At 40.1% G+C, this 20,938-nt stretch overlaps 1 protein-coding gene across 3 annotated transcripts in view; it reads right to left on the reverse strand.

Moving 5' to 3' along the window:
* Positions 1–18,780, reverse strand: part of PLCXD3 (phosphatidylinositol specific phospholipase C X domain containing 3) — a 203,781-nt gene extending 185,001 nt beyond the window's left edge. Inside the window, exon 1 of one of the 3 annotated variants that reach the window (XM_021077041.1) lies at positions 16,994–18,778. In XM_021077041.1, the coding sequence (XP_020932700.1) occupies positions 16,994–17,096 (103 nt within the window). In that variant the 5' untranslated portion in view covers positions 17,097–18,778. Of the gene's footprint in view, positions 1–16,993 lie in introns of all 3 variants that reach the window. The other 2 variants (XM_021077042.1, XM_003133914.5) reach the window with 2 other exon arrangements.

Here is a 20,938-nt window from a genome sequence, read left to right on the forward strand (position 1 = left end):
AATTTTTTTTCCCAATTGTGATTTAAAAAACCTATAAGATAAAACATAATATCTTAACCACTTTTAAATGAACATTTCAATAGTGCTAAGTCTATTCACATTGTTGTTCAATAGATCTCCAGAACTTTTTCATCTTATAAAACTGAAAATTTACATTAAATAACTCTTGAGTTGCCTCTTCTTTCCACCAGCTCATGGCAACAACCATCTTCTCTTTGATATTTATGATTGCCCCAATTCTATAGCATACCCCCATTAAATTGTTAGAACTGTCTTTAGATGAATTGTCCATCAACACAATAAAATATCTGGAGAGTAAGCTGGCTTTAGAAAACTATTCTTCAAAACTCAGGGTTGTTGCTTTCTCCTTCAAGAACTTTGCTTGAATTTGGGTCCTTAGGGTCATTCTGGTATCTTGACTCCAGGAAAGGCCTAGGAGATCACACTCTGTCTATGGGTAATAGAAGGACTACATCCAGGAGTTTGAATATCTTCTCTCACAGGAGGTCACTCTCAATAATTAAACTGACACAAGAAAAAATAAGTTCCACCTACTGATACACCAAAATATTATTCTTAATCTAATAGCCTTGGAAATAATATTCAGGTCTTAAATTAAAATGGGCTTTATTCCTGCTGTATTCAATTTTCAGTTCATATCCTGCCTGGTAGAAGAGATTGCTAAATTCTTCTAGGCAATTAAGCAAGAAGTAAAACTTTATAAAAATGAAAAGACTGAAAACATGCTACAGATGGAGGACAGATAAGGGAGAAATAGTGATCGGTGAGATTTGATTTATATATCAGACGAAGATGCGTATTAGTACTTTCCCCATTTTCAGATAAAAAACTAATACGAGAGACTAACATAACCAAAACCACACAGTGTCTTAGTACCAGAAAAGGCCTTAGAGGTCATCTGGACCAAATGCTGTGCAAATGCGAATGTTTGGAAGGTGACCCGGCCTCTCTGCACACTTCTACTAGAGAGAGTGAGTTCACCTCTTAAAAATTACATTGATGGAGTTCCCATCATGACTCAGCAGAAACAGATCTGATCAGCATCCATGAAGATGTAGGTTTGATCCCTAGCCTTGCTCAGTGGGTTTAAGGATCCGGCGTTGCCATGAGCTGTGATGTAGTTCGCAAACCCAGCTTGGGTCCCATCTTGCTGTGGCTGTGGTGTAGGCTGGCAGCTGTAGCTCTGATTCGACCCCTACCCTGGGAACCTCCATATGCCGAGGATATGGCCCCAAAAGACACACACACACACACACACACACAAAGCCACATCAATGAAAGTTTCTTCCTTGCCTTTCAGCTTGCCAAAACCTTCATCCCTTTAAATTCTTCTCCTTTTTTTTTTTTTTTTTTTTTCTGGCAGCCCTGCGGCATATGGAGTTCCCAGGCCAGGGATCAGATCTGAGCCGCAGTTGCTTTCTAAGCTGCAGCTGGAGCAACGCCAGATCCTTAACCCAGTGTACGGGTCTGGGGATTGAACCTGTGTCCCAGTGAGCCCAAGATGCTGCCAATCCTTTTGCACTGCACTGGGAACTCCTAAATTCTATTTTTTTGTTGTTTTAATTTAGAACTTCAGAGACCTCTCCTTCATGTGTTTGAAGAGAGGTGGCTATATTTCCATGTGATTTCTTTCAGAGTCAATGGCTTAGTAAAGCCCTCCCCACAATCACCAATCCCTTGCTCCCCAACACACTACAGCTTTCCAAAGTCTCTGTGAAAGTTTGAAGCCCAGAACTGAGCACCACGTTGCAGATGGCTCTGCCCAGTACAGGGTCAATCAGCTTCTTACACCCCTTGCTCTGCAAATTATATCTGGTGCTACAGCCCAAACATGCATACACATTATCACTGTCATGTGACACTACTGACTCACAGTGAGCTCCTAGTTGGCTATGTGCCATAGGTCTTTTAGTCACGTACCACAGTTAAGTTTCTGTTCACCTGCTCTTACATATTTTATATTTCAATTTTTTTTTTTAGTTTGACTCTTGTTAAAGCTTGTCAAAATAGCTCCAAATAACCTACAAGTTTATAAATCCTTTAAAAGTTTAGGCTTTGTTACCAAATGTATCAACTTGTAACAACCAGGAGTTTTCTCATAAATCACAGTGAAAGAGAGCTCAGTCAGGCACAAGGCATTCTGGAACCAGGTGGGACTGGAAAGAATCATATATAAGTCTTCTCATCCTGGGATATGGTTATGGCCTGGGGCTGAAGAACTTAGAGAAAAAGTTCAATCATCTATGGTGGTGTCCAAAGCTCAGACTTGGACAAGGAAATTTCACATGAGGAAGTCCATTATGACTGAAGTTTTTCTGTGTTTCTGCACATAGATTTCTTATTATCTCTGTCCATACATTGGACCCAGTTCTTTATGGTGGACCAGAACTGTTGTTGGTCAGTGTTCTCTCTGGATATTCTCCCAATCACTGCCACTGGGTCTCCCTGGCCAACATCTTTTCCACTAATGGGAAGTTCCGTTCCTCTCTCTGGGCTACTCATGTCTACCTCTCTCAAAACAGTTCATTTTCCTGTACCCAGATGCATCAGAAGAGAAGCTGAGTGCTACATGCAGTAAGGACACTGGTGGCATGGCCCTCTTAACATTCCCTTGTTTATGACTGGACTAGTTCTGGAGCCTGAGGCAGGACTGAGCCTGCAAAAGGAAAAGAGAAAAGTCAACATGCTTTGATTGAGTAGAGACAAGGGAAAAGAGGAGCTTATGAAGGCAAAGAATCAGGTAGACCCTGCCAGGGACCGTGTTAGCAAAGTAAATGAGGTTAATTAGACATGACGGAATGATAAAAAAAAAAGACCTACATTTATGGACCATTTATCCTATGACAGGTATATTACACATTTTATTGAATCCTCACAGCAAAGGATGTGAGGTTATTACTGTATTATCTCCATTTTGGAGTTGAGGATATTGTAACTCGGAGGGGTTTCAGAGGCTCCCCTGAGTCAGCTGGTACATAGCAGAGTCATGGTTTGAACCAAGTTTGTCCACAACATCAACTACTACTCAGTTGTAACACCACAGATGCACAGCAGAGTTAAATGACTTGTCCAACACCTGATTGCAGATCCAGGATTACAGTCAGCGTCCCTTATCTCCCAACTGGTTCGTTTTTTCACAATATAAGGTGATCACCTACACAAGCTATTTAGATTATCATCACCTCCTTTTTAAAATTACTTATAAACCACTCAAGTATTACCATACAAAGTTACTAGGATCTGTTTTTTCTCTTTTGGACATTGTGACACTTGCATATCTTTATACCTCAGTTTTCACAATCTTTAGAAATGATTGCTCAGTTCTGTAATATTTTATCATTTTTTTTCCTTAGTACATGGGGATATAGATTGCCTTGGCATAAAAATTTGAACACATTTGAAAGTATTTCTTATGATCTTTTCACTTTTCTTCTGAAAATTATTCATCCTGATTGAAAATCACAACTGAAACATAAATAGGTAACATCATGTATGCCAGGCCTTCACAGGCACTTTACACGTATCCTCATTTAATCCTTACAACAACCTGGGAGTTGCCGTTGTGGTGCAGTGGTTAACAAATCCGACTAGGAACCATGAGGTTGTGGGTCTGATCCCTGGCCTTGCTCAGTGGATTAAGGATCCAGTGTTGCCGTGAGCTGTGGTGTAGGTCACAGACGTGGCTCGGATCCCGAGTTGCTGTGGCTCTGTGGTGTAGGTTGCAGACACAGCTTGGATTGGGCATTGCTGTGGCTGTGGCATAGGCCAGAGACTACAGCTCTGATTCAACCCGTAGCCTGGGAACCTACATATGCCATGAGTGCAGCCCTAAAAAAACCAAAAAATTCTTCAGCAAAATACTAGCAAACCAAATTAAACAGCACATTAAAAATATCATGCACCATGACTAAGTGGGATTTAACCTGAGTGCAAGAACGATTCAATATATGAAAAATAAATCAATGAGATATACCAATTAACAGAACGAAGGATAAAAATCACATGATCTATTTTATAGTCAGAAAAAGCATTTGACAAAATTCAACAACCTTTTATAATAAAAATACTCAACAGATTAAGAATAGAAGGAAATTACATATAAAAGAGATCACATATGAAATGTCCACAGCTAATATCATAGTCAAAGCTAAAAATGATTCATCTAAGATGAGGAACAAAGCAAGTATACCCACTATTATCACTTCTATTCAATATAGTACTAGAAATCTAGGCAGTGCAATTGAGCAGAAAAAGTTATAAAAGATTTCCAAATAGTAAAGAAAAAACTAATATTATCTCTTTACAGATAACAAGATTCTATATGCAGAAAAAAAGACTACACACACACACACACACACACACACACACAAGCAACAACAACAACAAAAACCTGTTAGAATAAATGCATTTAGTAAAGTTTCAGGATCAAAATCAACACACAGGAGTTCCCACTGTGGTGCAGTGGAAATGAACCTGACTAGTATCCATGAGGATGCAAGTTTTATCCCTGGTCTCACTCAGTGGGTCAAGGACCCAGTGCCTCTGTGAGCTATGGTGTAGGGCAAAGATGCATCTCGGATCCTGCGTTGCTGTGGCTGTGGCTGTGGCATAGGCCAGCTGCTGTGACTCCAATTTGACCCCTAAACTGAGAAGTTGCATATGCTGCACCTGCAGCCCTAAAAAGAAAAAAAGCAAAAAAAAAAAAAAAAATACAAAAATTGATTTATATCTATATACTAAAAATAAACAATCCAAAAAGAAAATTAAGAAAATAATTTTATATAACAGCATCAAAAAGAATAAGATACTTAAGAATAAACCTAACCAAAGATGTAAAAGACTGATACTCAGAAAACTATAAAACATTTGTGAAAGAAATTAAAGACAACCTTTGCTGTACAGCAGAAATTATCAGAACATTGTAAATCAACTATACCACAATAAAACTTTGAAAAATGAAAAAAAAAAATTAAAGCAGACAAATAAATGGAAACACATCCCTTCTTGGTGGATGGAAGACTTAGTTTTGTTAAAATGCCCAACCTATCTCAAGATTCGAAGCAATCCCCATCAAAATCTCAATGGGATTTTTGTACAGAAATAGGAAAAAAGATTCTAAAATTCATATGGAACCACAAAAGATTAAAAATAGAGAAAACATTCTCGAGACAGAAGAACAAAGCTAGAAGGATCACACTTTGTGTTTCAAAACATTTTACAAAGCTAAAGTAAAGTAAAGTAAAGCAGTATGGTACAAGCACAAAGACAAATGGAACAAACTGTGGAATGCAGAAATAAATCCACACACATACAGTCAAAAATCTTCTATAAAGGTGTCAAGAATACACAATGATGGAGTTCCCACTGTGGTGCAACAGAATTGGTGGTGTTTCTGCAGCACCAGGAAATAGGTTTGATCCCTGGCTTGGCACAGTGGGTTAAAGGATCTGGCATTACCACAGCTGTGGCATAGGTTGCAACTGTGGCTTGGGGTGGCCAAAAAAAAGAAAAGAAGAAAAAAAGAAAAAGATGAATACACAACAATGAAAGGAGTAAAGGACAGTATCTTCAACAATCATGTTGAGAAAAAGGGATATCTACATACAGAAGAATGAAACTGGACCCTTACACCATATACAAAAATAAAGTCAAAATGAACTACAGATTTAAAAGTAAGACCTAAAACTATAAAACTCTATGGAGACCATATGGAGAAAGCGATTCTGCACTTTGATCTTTGCAATGATTTATTGTATGTGACATGAAAAGCATAGACAACAACAAAAAATAAACAAGTTGGTCTACATGAAACTAAAGAACTTCTGGATAGCAATCAATAGTGTGAAAAAGCAACCTATGAAATGGCAAGAAATATTTACAAATCATATATCTGTTAGGAATTAATTTCCAGAGTATATCACCAATTCGTACAACCAAATAGCAATTTAAAAATGCAATTAAAAATATCAAAAGATTTGAAGAGACATTTCTAAAAAGACATACAAATGGCTGACAGGTATATGAACAGATGTTCAACATCACTAATCATCAGGGAAATTAAAATCAAAACCACAGTGAGATATCACCTTAAACCTGTTAGGTTAATGATACTTTAAAAAAAAAAAAAAAAAAAAAAAGGACATTTTTCACAGAACTTTAGCAAAATATTTTAAAGTTTGTTTGGAAGTGCAAAAGGCCCAGAATAACCAAAGACATCCTGAAAAAGAAAAATGGAGCTGGAGGAATCAGGCTCCTGGACTTCAGACTATACTACAAAGCAACAGTCGTCAAAACTGCATGGTACTGGCACAAAGACAGAAATATAGATCAGCGGAACAGGATAGAAAGCCCAGAATTAAACCCATGCACTTACAGCCAACTAATCTATGACAAAGGAGGCAAGAATATACAATGGAGAAAGGACAGCTTGTTCAATAAGCAGTGCTGGGAAAACTGGACAGCCACATGGAAAAGAATGAAATTAAAACACTCCCTAACACCATACACAAAAATAAACTCAATATGGATTAAAGACCTAGATATAAGACCAGACACTACCAAACTCCTAGAGGAAAACATAGGCCAAACACTCTCTGACATAAACGACAGCAACATTTTCTCAGATCCACCTATCAGAGTATTGACAATAAAAAGAAAAATAAACAAATGGGACCTAATTAAACTTAAAATGTTTATGCACAGCAAAGGAAACCCTAAACAACACGAAAAGACAACCCATAGAATGGGAGAAGATCTTTGCAAGTGAATCGACTGACAAGGGATTCATCTCCAAAATTTATAAACAACTTCTGCATCTCCATACCAAAAAAACAAACAAGCCCATCCAAAAATGGGCAGAAGATCTAAACAGACAGTTCTCCAAAGAAGACATACAGATGGCCGAGAAACACATGAAAAGATGTTCAACATCACTCATGATTAGAGAAATGCAAATCAAAACCACCATGAGGTACCACCTTACACCAGCCAGAATGGCCATCATCCAAAAGTCTACAAACAAGAAGTGCTGGAGAGGGTGTGGAGAAAAAGGAACCCTAGTACACTGTTGGTGGGATTGTCAATTGGTGCAACCACTGTGGAAAGCAGTATGGAGATTCCTCAGAAAACTAAACACAGAACTACCATTTGACCCAGCAATCCCACTCCTGGGCATCTATCCAGAGAAAACCATGACTCACGAAGACACATGTACTTCAATGTTCATTGCAGCACTATTTACAATAGCCAAGACATGGAAACAACCTAAATGTCCATCGACAGAGGAATGGATCTAGAAGAGGTGGTACATATACATAATGGAATATTACTCAGCCATTAAAAAGAACAAAATACCAGCATTTTTTGCAACATGGATGGACCTAGAAACTATCATGCTAAGTGAAGTCAGCCATTCAATGAGACACCAACATCAAATGCTTTCACTGACATGTGGAATCTGAAAAAAGGACAGACTGAACTTTGTAGAACAGATGCTGACTCACAGACATTGAAAAACTTATGGTCTCCGGAGGAGACAGTTTGGGGGGTGGGGGGATGTGCTTGGGCTGTGGGATGGAAATCCTGTGAAATCAGATTGTTATGATCATTACACAACTACAGATTTGATACATTCATTTGAGTAATAAAAAAAAATGAAAAAAAAAAAAAAAAAACCCACAAGAAAACCAGAAATAGCAAGTGTTGGTGAAGATATGGAGAAACTGAAACACTTCTTCTCTGTTGGTAGAAATGTAAAAATGATACAGTGGCTACAGAAAACAATATGAAAATTCCTCAAAAAATTAAAAATAGAAATATTCTATGACCCCACAATCCCGCTTCTGTTTATTTATCCAAAAGAACTGAAAAATGATATCAAAGAGATATTAACACTCCTATGTTCACTGAACATAATCAAGATACAGAAACAACCTAAATGTCCATTGACAGGTGAACAGATGAACAATATTGGCATATACATGCAATAGAATATTATTTGGCTGTGAATAAAGAAGGAAACTCTGCTATATGCTACTTCATGAATGAACTTTGAGTACATTATGCTAAGTAAAATAATCTAGTCACAAAAGGACAAATACAACATTATTCTACTTATATGAGGTAGGTATCCACTTCATCAAAATACAAAGTAGGCTGGTGGTTACAGGGGCTGGTGGGAAGGGAAAATAATGAGTTGCTGTTTAATGGGTATAAAGTTTCAGTTGTGCAAGATGAAAAAGTTATAGAGACCTTCTATACACCTTTGTACTTAAAACTATGAATACTGTACATTTAAAAATTGTTAAGAGGGTAAATCATGCCATTTTTTTTTAACCACAGATACACACCAAAAAAAAGAGTCTTAAGAAGCCAAATAAAGAACATGTTTCAAGAGGAGTGTGGTCAGTCACATCAAATGATGCTTAAAAGTCAAATAAGATTACAGAGAATTATCCATTAGCTTTAGCCAAAAAAAAAAAAAAGTTTTTCTTCATTAAAAAAAAAACAAACAATTTTAGTGCAGTAGTGGGGAAATAATGAGAGTAGTATGGGGCGGCGAGAGAAAAGGAAATAACCTGAAGACAGAGGGGATATTTTTACAAATATCAGAGAAATACTGCGTGGATAGAGACACAGATGTGGAGTTATGGAGGATTTTTATTTCATTAAGATGAGTAAAAGTTATATATATTTGTGTAGTGACTGGAATTATCCAGCAGTAGTAGAGAGAAATAATTATGCAGGAGAGAAAGGACATAAATTTGGGATCAGATTTAGAAGACTGAAGTGAATGGGATCCAGATCACAAGTAGAGAAGCTGATTTAGGTAGGATCAGGTCTATGACTTCTATTTTACCTAAAGAAAATGTAGAATATGCAGAAATAGATGCATGGGGACTGATGGGTTAATTAATGTTTGGAAACTAAGACAATTCTTCTTTGCATCTATTTTTTTTTCTCATAAGTTTAGAGTAAGGTGGGAAGGATATGTTGATTTGAAGAGGAAGAAGAGTTTTGAAGTTATCCTATGAGAAACTAGGAAAATGAATTTACTAGGGATGTGTAGTAAGAATACCAGGGATGTACAGTAAGATTCATGGTCAGAAATTTCTAGTTAGTGGAGCCATCCAGGCTGTGTAACCTTTCTCTAGGAATATTTAGCCACAGAACTTTACTGGGATTGGAATAGGTAGAAAAATGAGTTTAACCAAGTTGGAGCTTTTCCCAAGTAAACAGAATAGGAAAGAGGAAGACAAGAATTAAGGACATTTTCAAGAGTAGGACCCTAAGGCTGAACCCCAGGAATCTGAACTCATACAAATGAGGAATCTGAACTCACACAAATGAGGGATTTAACAGAACAACATAGTTCTGCAATCTTCCTTCTGGCACCTTTCAAGGCAACATCTTTATATCCCCTTGACTAATTTTTCTCCTGAGAAAAGCCCAGGGAAAGTCATGGCAGGAGTGTGTTCAAGACTAATTCTGTCCTAAGGCAGTCCTGGTCCTCCTTCTTCACATAGCAACAGAGAAGTATAGTCAGAGATGTGCACTGAGAAAGGTTCTCATTTGCCCCTGAGGACTCGTTCAAGTACATTTTCCTTTTTACCAGCCTACTACCAGAGGGGACCTCCTGGAAAGCCTACCAGGCAACTAAGATTGTCATTCATCAGAGTTTGCTTTCCTTCATGAAGTAAAAATTCTCCAAGTGAATCGAGGAACACAAGCATCATTTATAATGTTGACCCAGAATAAACATGTCTGCTTCATAAAAATTAATTCACAAGAATTCTTCTTCTATGTGAAACATAGTATTAGCTGGCAATTAAGATAGAGTGGTATAAGAAGAGCTGTCCATACCCAGGATCTGTAATGAAATATAGGAACATAACAAGAGCACATCTAACAAATCAATGGGCCATCTGTTTCAGTACCTGATCTCCGGAGGTGACTAATCCTGGCGTCCTCTCAAGAATGTTTAACCATCTCCTCCTGCCCCTCTTCCTGACCCATCCTCCTCTCTTAACAGAGCATAATAAAAGCATATGGTGCTGTAGAAAGCTTCTGGTTGCTGAATTCTGTCTGAGCCATGCTAAATTTCTAACTTTTCCCTGACCAGAGAAGGAGAAATAAAAGAATATATAAGCTCCTTGAGATAACACATTCCACGATTGTATCTAGAAGTTCCTTGAGTACCCATGGGTAATGCTTATGGATGAGTCAGCTTCATTGGTGCTATCAGGTAAAATAAGATTAACGGAGCTAACCCCCTTAATCAGCAGTAATTAAAATGTATGCATAGGTGTGTATGAGATCTAGCCTTCTCTTGAAGGCTCAGAGCACATCAATTACTTTATTAATGTGCTTTAAGGCAATGGAGGTGTTAATAATTACTTTAGGTCCATCGGATTATTTGGCTCTATTTCCATTGGCCCAGGCTCTTCCCTAGGAACAATATGGACCCTAGGTGTGTTTCTACTCTGGCTCTGTCTAGAAGAATGTTAAATTAAGTGGCACCAGAGGTCTACTATACAGACCTAGAGTAAATATCAAGAAGCTTCCTGGAAAAGAAGTTATCATAAGAGAAAGTTGATATACATATGTGCATGCACACCCACACCCACGCATATGTGCACACGGAGAGTGAACACTGAGAATGATGAAGAGTGCAGAATAAATTCTACCCTACATATTGTCCTCAGCCTGGCCCTCATGAACCCATACCTGAGTCCTAGGGCAAGGGGACAACACCAAAAGAATCAATATAAATGCAAAGGACGTCTTTCATTGGCATCCATACTGGGTGAAGGATTAAAAGGATCTGTCAGCTGGCACTCAGGGCTTCAGCATTGATGGCAGACAGGATCAGCAGTAGAAACTGGCATCAGCATCTTCCACAATGGGGGGCCCACCACAGTGGAATCCAAGGCCCTTCTTACACATTAACATCCCATGGTTGGGGCTCTGCAGACAGAGCACAGACACTGGGGGAACTGCCAGCTATAGTGGCATTTTGGGTATAAAACTATGGAAGTACAGTGAAGGCAGCAAAAATGACAACTCCCCAGAATTTCCACAAAACAGGCAACAAGGAAAATTTCAGATACTATGTGTACAGTAGCCCATAAAATCAGCTTCTAAAACATACTTAAGAATTTTTCCAGAGATTTCTAGAACTATTTGGAAGTCCATCAAGGAAGTACTTGAGAGGGGTCAAAACTGACAACATAACTCTGATTTTACCTTGGGGCTAACAAGGTTTAAGGAACATTATCTTTTGTGTTCTTATATCCTCATTTATTAGTCTTCCCTCATAAATATTCCCTATTTTTATTGCTGATGTGTCACTCAACAGTCTTACTCCTCCTCTTTGTAATTTACTATTTCTATTTTGACTGGGCAGGGTTGGAATTAAATAAGAGAAAATAAACTCTAAGTCAAGATTTGAGAAATCTTCACATGAGTAAAGTGTGTGAGTCACATATTAAAATATCCATTTTAGCAACTTGAAGTTTTTTTTTAAACTATTTTAGAACAGTGATTATGCTAAATAACTGAAACTCAAACAACTGAGTTATAACCACATTTTTGCATGTTTCTATTCCATGTAAACCATGATTTAAGTAATTGAGGTATGGCTTGCACCTATAAACAAGATTGATCATTTTCTTTCTATCAACAATCAATTTACAGTTTACTTTTGGTTTGATAGCTTTCTTACTACATTTTGCCTTTGTGATACCACTGTTACTTCGGAACAACACTGAAAATTTTTAACTTATAGATAAGATGAATGAACCTGTAACCTGTATCAAAAGTAGCTGGGCCTGTAATACAACAAAAAATGAGATTAAATGGGCAAAGAACCAATATAAAGATATTTCCTAAATTGTCATTAGTGACCAGATGGGCTGATTTTAAGTGCTATTGATGGCTGATAACAATGACCATCAGGACTTTAAGGAAATGAGGGGGAAGGTTCTACATCTATCACAGTGACCTAATTTGAACACTTAAGTAGCAATTAAATCCAACATCCATTGTTCAAGGTGCATGATGAACTGTAATGTCAGTTATCAGAAATGTTCCCAACATGGGCCATTTAGCCTTGAGTCAGATATAGGGTTCTGGCTTTAAGCCTGATTGGAAATTCGAACAGTCATAGTTAGACTGCATGATCCATTAGAAAGAGCTTAGTCAAAGATGTATATTTAAATTTGGTTCTGCCACTTACATAAACATTTCCCTTAGAGATACCCTAAGCAGTGATTCTCAAACTTTAAATGGATATGTAAGTCCCTAGGGATCTTATTAAAATGCAGATTGTGATTAAATTGGTCTGAGGGCTGGGGTCTGAGATGCTGCATTTTTTACTGTGTACACTGATGCTGCTGGTCCCTGGATCAACTTTGAGTAGCAAGGCCTGAGAAGATTGCTGATGGAACATGTGAAAAGCACGTGTGTATATGAGGAAACACTTTGTAAACTGTAAAATGACATAAGTATCACTTTATATTGATTAGTAATAGTTGGTGATTCAGTTCAACTCACCAAGAAAAAGTCCTTGTAAGATTAATTCTGTTCCAGATATTCTTCGATTTTTTTTCTTCTTAGCAAAATCAGAAAGAAAAAAAAAATGGAGAATTGGAAAGGCAACACAAGAAAGATACTCATCCTAAACAATTTTGTTGCTTCTTGATTGTTTTCAAAGATTAATTTCCATATCACTATCCTGACTAAAACGATAGGAAAAAAGGTGCCCTGCTTTTTAAAAGGAAACTTGTACAATTAGACGCAGTCCCAAATTTATCCTGTAGATTGTCTCATCCCAATCACAGCAGAAATAGTAAATTATAAGAAAAAGGAAGAAGACAGCTGGCTCCAGGAATGGCAAGAAGAGATCACTGCGAGGAAAGGAATTAAAAACTAATAAAAGCCAACACAAGGACACAGACCTCAGAGCTGAATAAACATCTAGTTTCCCTAAGTAAAACTGTTCTTTTTCATTGCCGTTAGCATTTTCCGGAAGAGTGTACAACATCTACAAGAAAATGATTGATTTTTAAAGCATTTCTGTGTTCCTTATCTAAAGTGCAATCAACAATTTCTGTTCAAGTTTTTGTTCAAAAACTGGCAAGGAAAGACTAAAGAAAGGAAGATCACTTCCAGATTGGTTGGTGGCAGGTTGAACAAGCAGGAAACTTACATAGGAAGCTTGTTTGGGGCAGTATGAGTAGATCTCTGCACCTGTCCATCAGAATCTTAAAACTTCATATAGCGGCTTTAACAGGACTCAGCCATGTACACTGTCCAGATGGTCTCAATAACACATTTCTCTCTCAAAGCTGCATCCTTGATAATGACTCTCACTGTGGGAACGGTGGGTGGAAAGTACATTCCAAGGACGGTGGAGGAGAGAAGTTGCCTCTGATTGCCTGGGTCCAGCTTGCAAATAAACTCAATGACCTCCTCCAAAACTGAGGAAATATACACTCTTTCTGAGGTTCTAGTGCCACAACATTTTGGCCAATCTTTCATTATTACATGGTCAGTTTGCTGTATTATGTGAAAAAGACTTTCATCACATATCAGAAAATGCATAACAGACCCATCCCAGGGAATAAAAACCTTTCCTAATCTTTTAGATTTTGGACAGAATGACTCCCTGTAATAGATCCAGATTAACCCAGATCAAGCAACAGCTTGCTTGCTCCCATGATGGACCTCTTTATAAAGGTTGTGGAGGCATCACGCCTATAGAGTGAGAACTCAACTTCAGAGATGGCAGAAATTCATCAGACTCACCTTCACCTCAATTTGTTACTGTCTCCTTGCTTCCTCCTTGTTTGTTCTCTCTCATCCATTTGTGGTGAGAGGAAGCATCACTCATAGTCTAAAATGCTAGGATATTGTAAAACAAGCATGTATGAGGGAAAACTTAGCTTGGTGACATCAGAGATAGAAAGAAAAGATAAAGGAGACTGAAATCTGAGTAACTGTCAATGTATTCCAACAGTGCCATTCCTTTGAAAAATAAAATGAAGTAAAACTGCTAATGCCAATTACTAACTTAATTCCTTAGGCCAGTCAATACCAAATCATGAGACCATTTAAATGCAAAATAGCCACTGAGAGATTTGGCTCTGAAAGCGTAAAAGATGCAGACACTTGAGAAATGTTTAAAGATGCCAGAACTGCACACCTGGTGGGGAACATCACACACCTGCAGACTGTTCTTTGCACTAGCCCTGGCTAGTCCAGGTCAGCTGCCCCAAGTGGGTGGCCTCATAATCAGGCAATTCTTCACTCTCCAGTTGCTTCACCTAAGAAAACCTGAGGCTTTGAGAATGACAGCGCAGCCGTTCCCTTCTACAGAAACACTTCTGTGGTGCATCAGGAGTGGTTTTAAATGGTGGAGATAATTACTTAATTCAAGCTGTAGCAACTGGCCAAGTAAACATGCAGCAGCCAGGAAGCTATTAGCATGATTTTAAGGCAATTATTCCATTAGTGTTTAATAGTCTCAATTAGTCTTCCCTGACTATCAAAGTTTGAATGTCTTTTTTCCTCCCAAAATTCTCACAGCTGAATAATGCAGAAAGGTACAAAACCCATTTTTAAACCGAGATTTATATGTAGGTCTGCCAAACATACATTACAATATACATTACAGAATCATAGGGGAATTCCAGGGGTATAGATTTGGTGAAATAGTTTTTTTCTTGAAAATATCGAGGGTAAAAATGAAAGGCTTTGCAGGGGCTCCAATGCCGTAGGATATTCCTACTGCATTCAATGCCATCATCAATATGTCTCTACTGTAGGACTATGAGAATATCAGCCTCTGACTCAGGTTTTCACTTTGTTCCATGGAGAGAAAAGAAAATTCACTCTTAAATAATCCCTATTTCCTTATTCTTTCTCCCTGATTAGCACTTGTTGCTGCTGTATCATCCAGATACAAACCTCAAAGCATTTCCCTCCAAAGTCCCTAGGAGATCTTTTCTAAGGACCATTTTAGGGGTCATATCACTGAACTGATAGTAGGTCATTTCCCTCCACTGAGGTGCAATTTTTACATTTGTAAAATGTAGTTGATACTTACCAGCATTGGCCTGCTTCACAAGGTTTGGGGGAGAATTATGTAATCTTGGGTACATGCTAGGGCTTTGAAAAGTGAAGTATTATAAAAATGTAAGTTAGATTAAGATATGGTATCATACCATCCCTCAGAACTTGCAATGTGAACTTAGGCTTTGTGTCTCTGAAGAGTCACGTATCAGAAGGCTGGCATCAGAGTCCTTGTCCTTCTTGCCTTTTATGTGTGCCAAAATGCTCAGATGAGACCAAGTGAAAGTAGCTGTCTAAAAACCAAATAAAAAGGAAGGAAGAAAGAAGATAGGAATGCCTGTGGAAGTGAGAGTGGAATTTTGCCAACAAAGTTCTGTACTATCTACTGTCTCCTTCAAAAGAGCAATCCCCAGGCTCACCCAGGGAGCAAGGTAAGTGCAGAGTGGTGAAGGTGACTTGTTGTTTTCCTTGGAGACATGTGGGCTCTTGGGAAGCTACCTCCTGAAGAAGGACAAGAGAAGCCAAGCCCTTCCCTTAAAGAGTTGGTCACTCAGAGTGTAGCCTGTGCCATCATAACTCCCAACTCCCACTTGACTAATGATCATTGATTTGAGTTACTGATCAATTCCAGTGCTACTGATTAGAGACTCTTGGGATTTTTCAAGAAAATCCATCTTTTCCTTTTAAAAAAATTTTTTTTTCTGAAGTATGATTTTCCCCAGTGGCTGAGAGGGGGCTCAGGATGGGGCAAATCTAAAAATGGGGCTCATCTTGGGGTAGAGGGTGTACCACTTGTGGGTAATCTGCCCTCTAGTCGAGTCCTGGAAGGGTCAGGCATCTGCAACTTCCGTCCAAGCGAAAAGTCAACAAAGTATGGCTATGGCCCCAGCAGTCAGTGTGGTACACTGTCCTGAAACGACCCTCCCTCCTGCACACCTGAACTAGGGTCTGCTGTGCTCCTGCCCCAGAAAGCTGCCTCGTCCTCTGGTCCTAACCGTGCGCCCCATGCTGAAGCCTCTGGATCCCTCCAGTCTCTTCCTCGAAGGTTTCCTTCCTTCTAGTCTGTCTGGACACCGGCACAGTCATCTTTTCCCTAAGGTTAGCCTGGTAATCCTACCCCTCCGCCGCGGCTCACGCAGGTTCCCCTGCTGGGCTTCTGTCCCAAGCAACAAATGCACAGTCCAAGGCTGTTTGCTTTTCTGACCCGCGGGATATACGTTGCTCACAGCCCTTGGATCAGAATCCGGAGGGTGGCCACCCGGCCAGGCCCTCTAGGTCCAAGCAGATGAGGAAACGGCGCCCTCTGCCCCTTTCCCCCTTCAGCTCCCAGTGAAGGGCATCTATCGAGCCGCTGCCGGTCCCTGAACTTTCATCACTCTTTGGGAAGTGCTTTGTCTCTTTAAAGGAGACTAAGGACGAATATTAATGACTCCGGTAGGTTTTAACTGAGAAATCCACCAAATCCGTTTGATTCCGTGACAGGGATGGAGTCGGAGGTGCACAAGCCAGAGCCGAGCCCTTAGGACAGCAGCTCGCGCTCACCGCTCACTATCACCCCACAGCCCCAGAAATCTCCCCCAGCCCCAAGTCCTTGGGGAAAATCATGGGAGGGGAGGACGAGGGGCCAACCTAAAGCCAAGCATTTCTCCCTGCCCTGGCCCTCTCAGACAACCTGCCTCAAAAGCCCATTGGAAAAGCAGTCACCTTGACTCCCCGCGCCATGGTCCCTAGAGGTTTGGAAAACGCCAGGAGGCCGGCGGGTCCTGACCCGAGACCCACCCCTGGAGACGAGTTTCCCTCCCGCAGGCACCGTGACAAGTTACCACTTAGTGGCCGATAAAGCAGGGCGGGGCAGGTGGAGAGGCACGGAGCGCCGGGTGGGCAGCCTCTGTGCGCCTACCTGGGATGGCTAAATTGGTGAGGGGGATGCTGTGGATGGTCTCCGGCAGAGTTGCCATCCAGTCGGCGAATTTCAGCTCGTTCTTCCCTTGAGACGAGGCCATCGTGCGGGTCGGTGTGCCGCGCTCTGGTCCTCACACTCCTCGGGCAGGCTGGCAGGCTGCTGCCGCTAATCCAATGTTTGCTCCAGCCCCGCTAGAGTTTACACTCTGCTGTGCGCCACACCCACAGGATGGCGCAGACACATGCTAATTTTAATAATTATTCAAAACACCCCTGTTCCCTTAGTGCCTCTGCCAGACTCCGCTGGAGCTTTTGTTCCTGACGTCCGCGCTCGGCTTTCTCCTCTCTCCCCTCCCTCCGATTCCCTCCTCCTGTTTTATCCCTCCTAAGCCTCTCTGTATTTTCTCGCCATTTCTACAGCCTTCCTTGGCTTATTAGTACCTTTTTTTTTTTTTTTTAATTTTTTAGTTGGGTTCACACAGCTGCTTTGTCCATGATCTTGCTCGGCCCTTTCATGTGACTTTCTGGTCCTGTTTGTATAAAACACAGTCTTGCTGTTGAACCTAAAATCCTAGTAGACTTTAGGATGCTGTTGCCTGTAAGGAGAAGACTCTCAGACTGGCTATCAGGACTTTCCATTCTTCCAAAAGAGCTTTCCTTTTCATAAGCTACAACAGGTTACTTCTTTCCTCAGTCGGGGACCCAGAGCCAATGCTTATAACAAAATGGTGGTCTTTTGCCTAATTTTTGGAGTAGTTGACAAGTGTGCTGTGAGCAAAGAACAGTAAGTTTTAAGTGGTTCCTACTTAATCCCTGGCATCCTGTTCCAGACATTTCATGGTAAAGAAGCATATCAACCCCTTCATTTCCCTGATTATGAGAAATCTGTGCTATGTCTATGGAGAAAGCTGTTTATGCTATCTCTCTGTCATTTTCATGGCACTCAGGACAAGACTAGGCTGATGCTAAAAGAAAATCACCACATTTCCCAGTGACATGTTGTAATTATTGCCAGTAGCACTTCGTGGAATTTATTTGGCACCATTCAAAATGATCTATGCAATTGTCTGAATTTCCATTCCTTGGCAGACTAGAGAGATGTGCCTCTCTCCAGAGAAATCACTTGTCAAGTCTCCAAAGAATTGTCTTGGTCCACCTGCTCTCAGATGAGAAAGAGAAGAGAAATCAAGTCTTACAAATGTAATGAGTCCAGGGGTGGCCTGAGTAGAAATGATAAGCCATGGACTGAAAATGTTCAGGGTCTTTGAAGCCCAGTGAATGTAAATGCAATAAAGATGCCTCTGTTCCCTGATCCAGTGATGTGTAAATCCTTGTCCTAAAGTAAATGCTGTTAGGTTGGGAAAATGAAAACCAAGGTAGGAGAGATAGCTGTAAAACATGGAAATAATCTTTTCAATTCCATAGACCATATAGCATTTTTAAAAAACAACCACAACTAAGGCTTGATTATTGCACAAGAATGTAGAACTAAAAGAATATTTATTCCGAATAGAGACCACTGTGGTAAAGATGGAGAGAGAAAAGAGATTGCCTTATTCTTGTGATCAAATGTTCCATTCTATAGAAACAATTCAGAGTTGCAAGAGTACATGGCAGGGTTACCTTTAGGAATGAGAAAGAGATATACTGGAATTTTTTCCCCCCAAGGCAAATCTTAATGTTACTGTTAGCACAACAGAACTCACATATCCTTTTGATTAGGGTGACAATTTAGTTACTATGGGATTCTTGGTCAGGAGACCCACAAACACCACCCTTCTGGCTAATTCTGCAGGCATCATTGCAGGGCAATGAGGAGAGCCCAGATCTGGAAATCAGCTGCTCTGTCTCTGAGTCATTTAGGCAAATGTTTTTGTCTCTGTCAGCCTTAGTTATCTCCATCATAAACGGTGATAGTAACTCAGAGATTTGTGGCGAAGCTTCCAGAAAATAGTGTATATGAAAGAGCTTTGTTATCAGCCAAGCATCATATAAAATGTGAGATCTGTGTGTATTAGAATGACAACATATGTGTATTTCCCTCTCTGCATTTCTATCTTTGTAGAGTGTTGATTTTCAAGAGGATGATATAGTTATTGAATCTTGGGAATTTTTTTAGCAAGACATACTTTAAAAAAATGCCCTGTTCAGGAGTTCCCGTCATGGCGCAGTGGTTAACGAATCCGACTAGGAACCATGAGGTTGTGGGTTCGGTCCCTGCCCTTGCTCAATGGGTTAACAATCCGGCATTGCTGTGAGCTGTGGTTGCAGATGTGGCGCGGATCCCGCCTTGCTGTGGCTCTGGCGTAGGCTGGTGGCTACAGCTTTGATTGGACCCCTAGCCTGCGAACCTCCATATGCCGTGAGAGCAGCCCAAGAAAATGGCAAAAAGACAAAAAAAAAAAAAAAAAAAAATGCCCTGTTCAATTATGTTGAACTTATGTGTCTCTGAAAGTTTACAGAGCATTTTTTGGCTTTTTGGCTACACCCATGGCACATGGAAGTTCCCAGGCCAGGGGTGAAATCCGGACTGCAGCTTCTACCTATACCACAGCCATGGAAACACCGGATCCTTAACTTACTGCACCACAGTGGGAACTCCTACAGAGCATTCTTTAAAAATGAAATCACCTTAAGTGTTGAGGAAAGTTGCCTCTAAAAGAATGGTACACTTTATCTTTTGGAAAAGTAAACAATCCCTCCTCTGTTTTATCTGCTTTGAACTTCAGATCTTTTAATGTATTGATTTTTTTCATGAACCTTTACATCTCCCTTCACGCAAGCCACTAGAAAGGACAATGCTGGAAGAACATAGTTATGAATTTCTTTCCCAGACTGATAATCAATATTTTAGGCAATTAAGCAATATTTTATTACCCAATTTCCTCATCTTTCCATTATAGCTGTGTCACCACTTACTAAATGACATTGGGAAAATCATGTCATTTCTCTGGGCATTAGTTTGTCCACTGTATTAGTTAAGGTCTCCCAGAGACACAGAAATATAGATATCCTTGTGGATATATAGAGATTTACTTTAATTGGCTCATGTCATTATGAGAGCTAGCAAATCTGAAAGGCAAGCCAGAAGGCTGGGAACTCAGGTAGTATTTCTATTTCCAGTGTTTTTTTTTTGTTTTTGTTTTTGTTTTTTGTCTTTTTAGGGCTGTACTCCTGGCATATGGAGTTCCCAGGCTAGGGGTCCAATCGAAGCCTACGTCAGAGCCACAGCAACGTGGGATCCGCCATCAGTCTGCAAACCATACCACAGTTCATTGCAACACCAGATCCTTAACCCACTGAGCAAGGCCAGGGATCGAACCCAAGTTCTCATGGATGCTAGTTGGTTAGTTAATCCCTGAGCCATGACAGGAACTCCTCTATTTGCAGTCTGAAACAGAATTTTTCTTTAGGAAACTTCAGTCTCTGCTCTTAAGATCTTCAGCTGGTTTGGATGAGGCCCACCCACATTATAAAAAGTAATCTGCTTGGAGTTCCCGTCGTGGCGCAATGAATCCGACTAGAAACCATGAGGTTGCGGGTTCGGTCCCTGGCCTTGCTCAGTGGGTTAACGATCCGGCGTTGTCGTGAGCTGTGGTGTAGGTTGCAGACGCGGCTCGGATCCCGTGTTGCTGTGGCTCTGGCGTAGGCTAGTGGCTACAGCTCCGATTCGACCCCTAGCCTGGGAACCTCCATATACTGTGGGAGCGGCCCAAGAAATAGCAAAAAGGACAAAAAAGACCAAAAAAAAAAAAAAAAAAGTAATCTGCTTTATTCGAAGTCAAATTATTGCATATGCTAATCACATCTACAAATACCTTCATAGCAACACCTAGACTAGTGTTTGACAAAACTATTGGGCACCACAGCCTAGCCAAGTTGACACATAAAATTAATCATCACACCCACTGGCAAACTAAGTTGTTACTAAACTTCATTTGTT

Source organism: Sus scrofa, chromosome 16, assembly GCF_000003025.6.
Source record: "Sus scrofa isolate TJ Tabasco breed Duroc chromosome 16, Sscrofa11.1, whole genome shotgun sequence".
Classification (NCBI taxonomy): Eukaryota; Metazoa; Chordata; class Mammalia; order Artiodactyla; family Suidae; genus Sus; species Sus scrofa.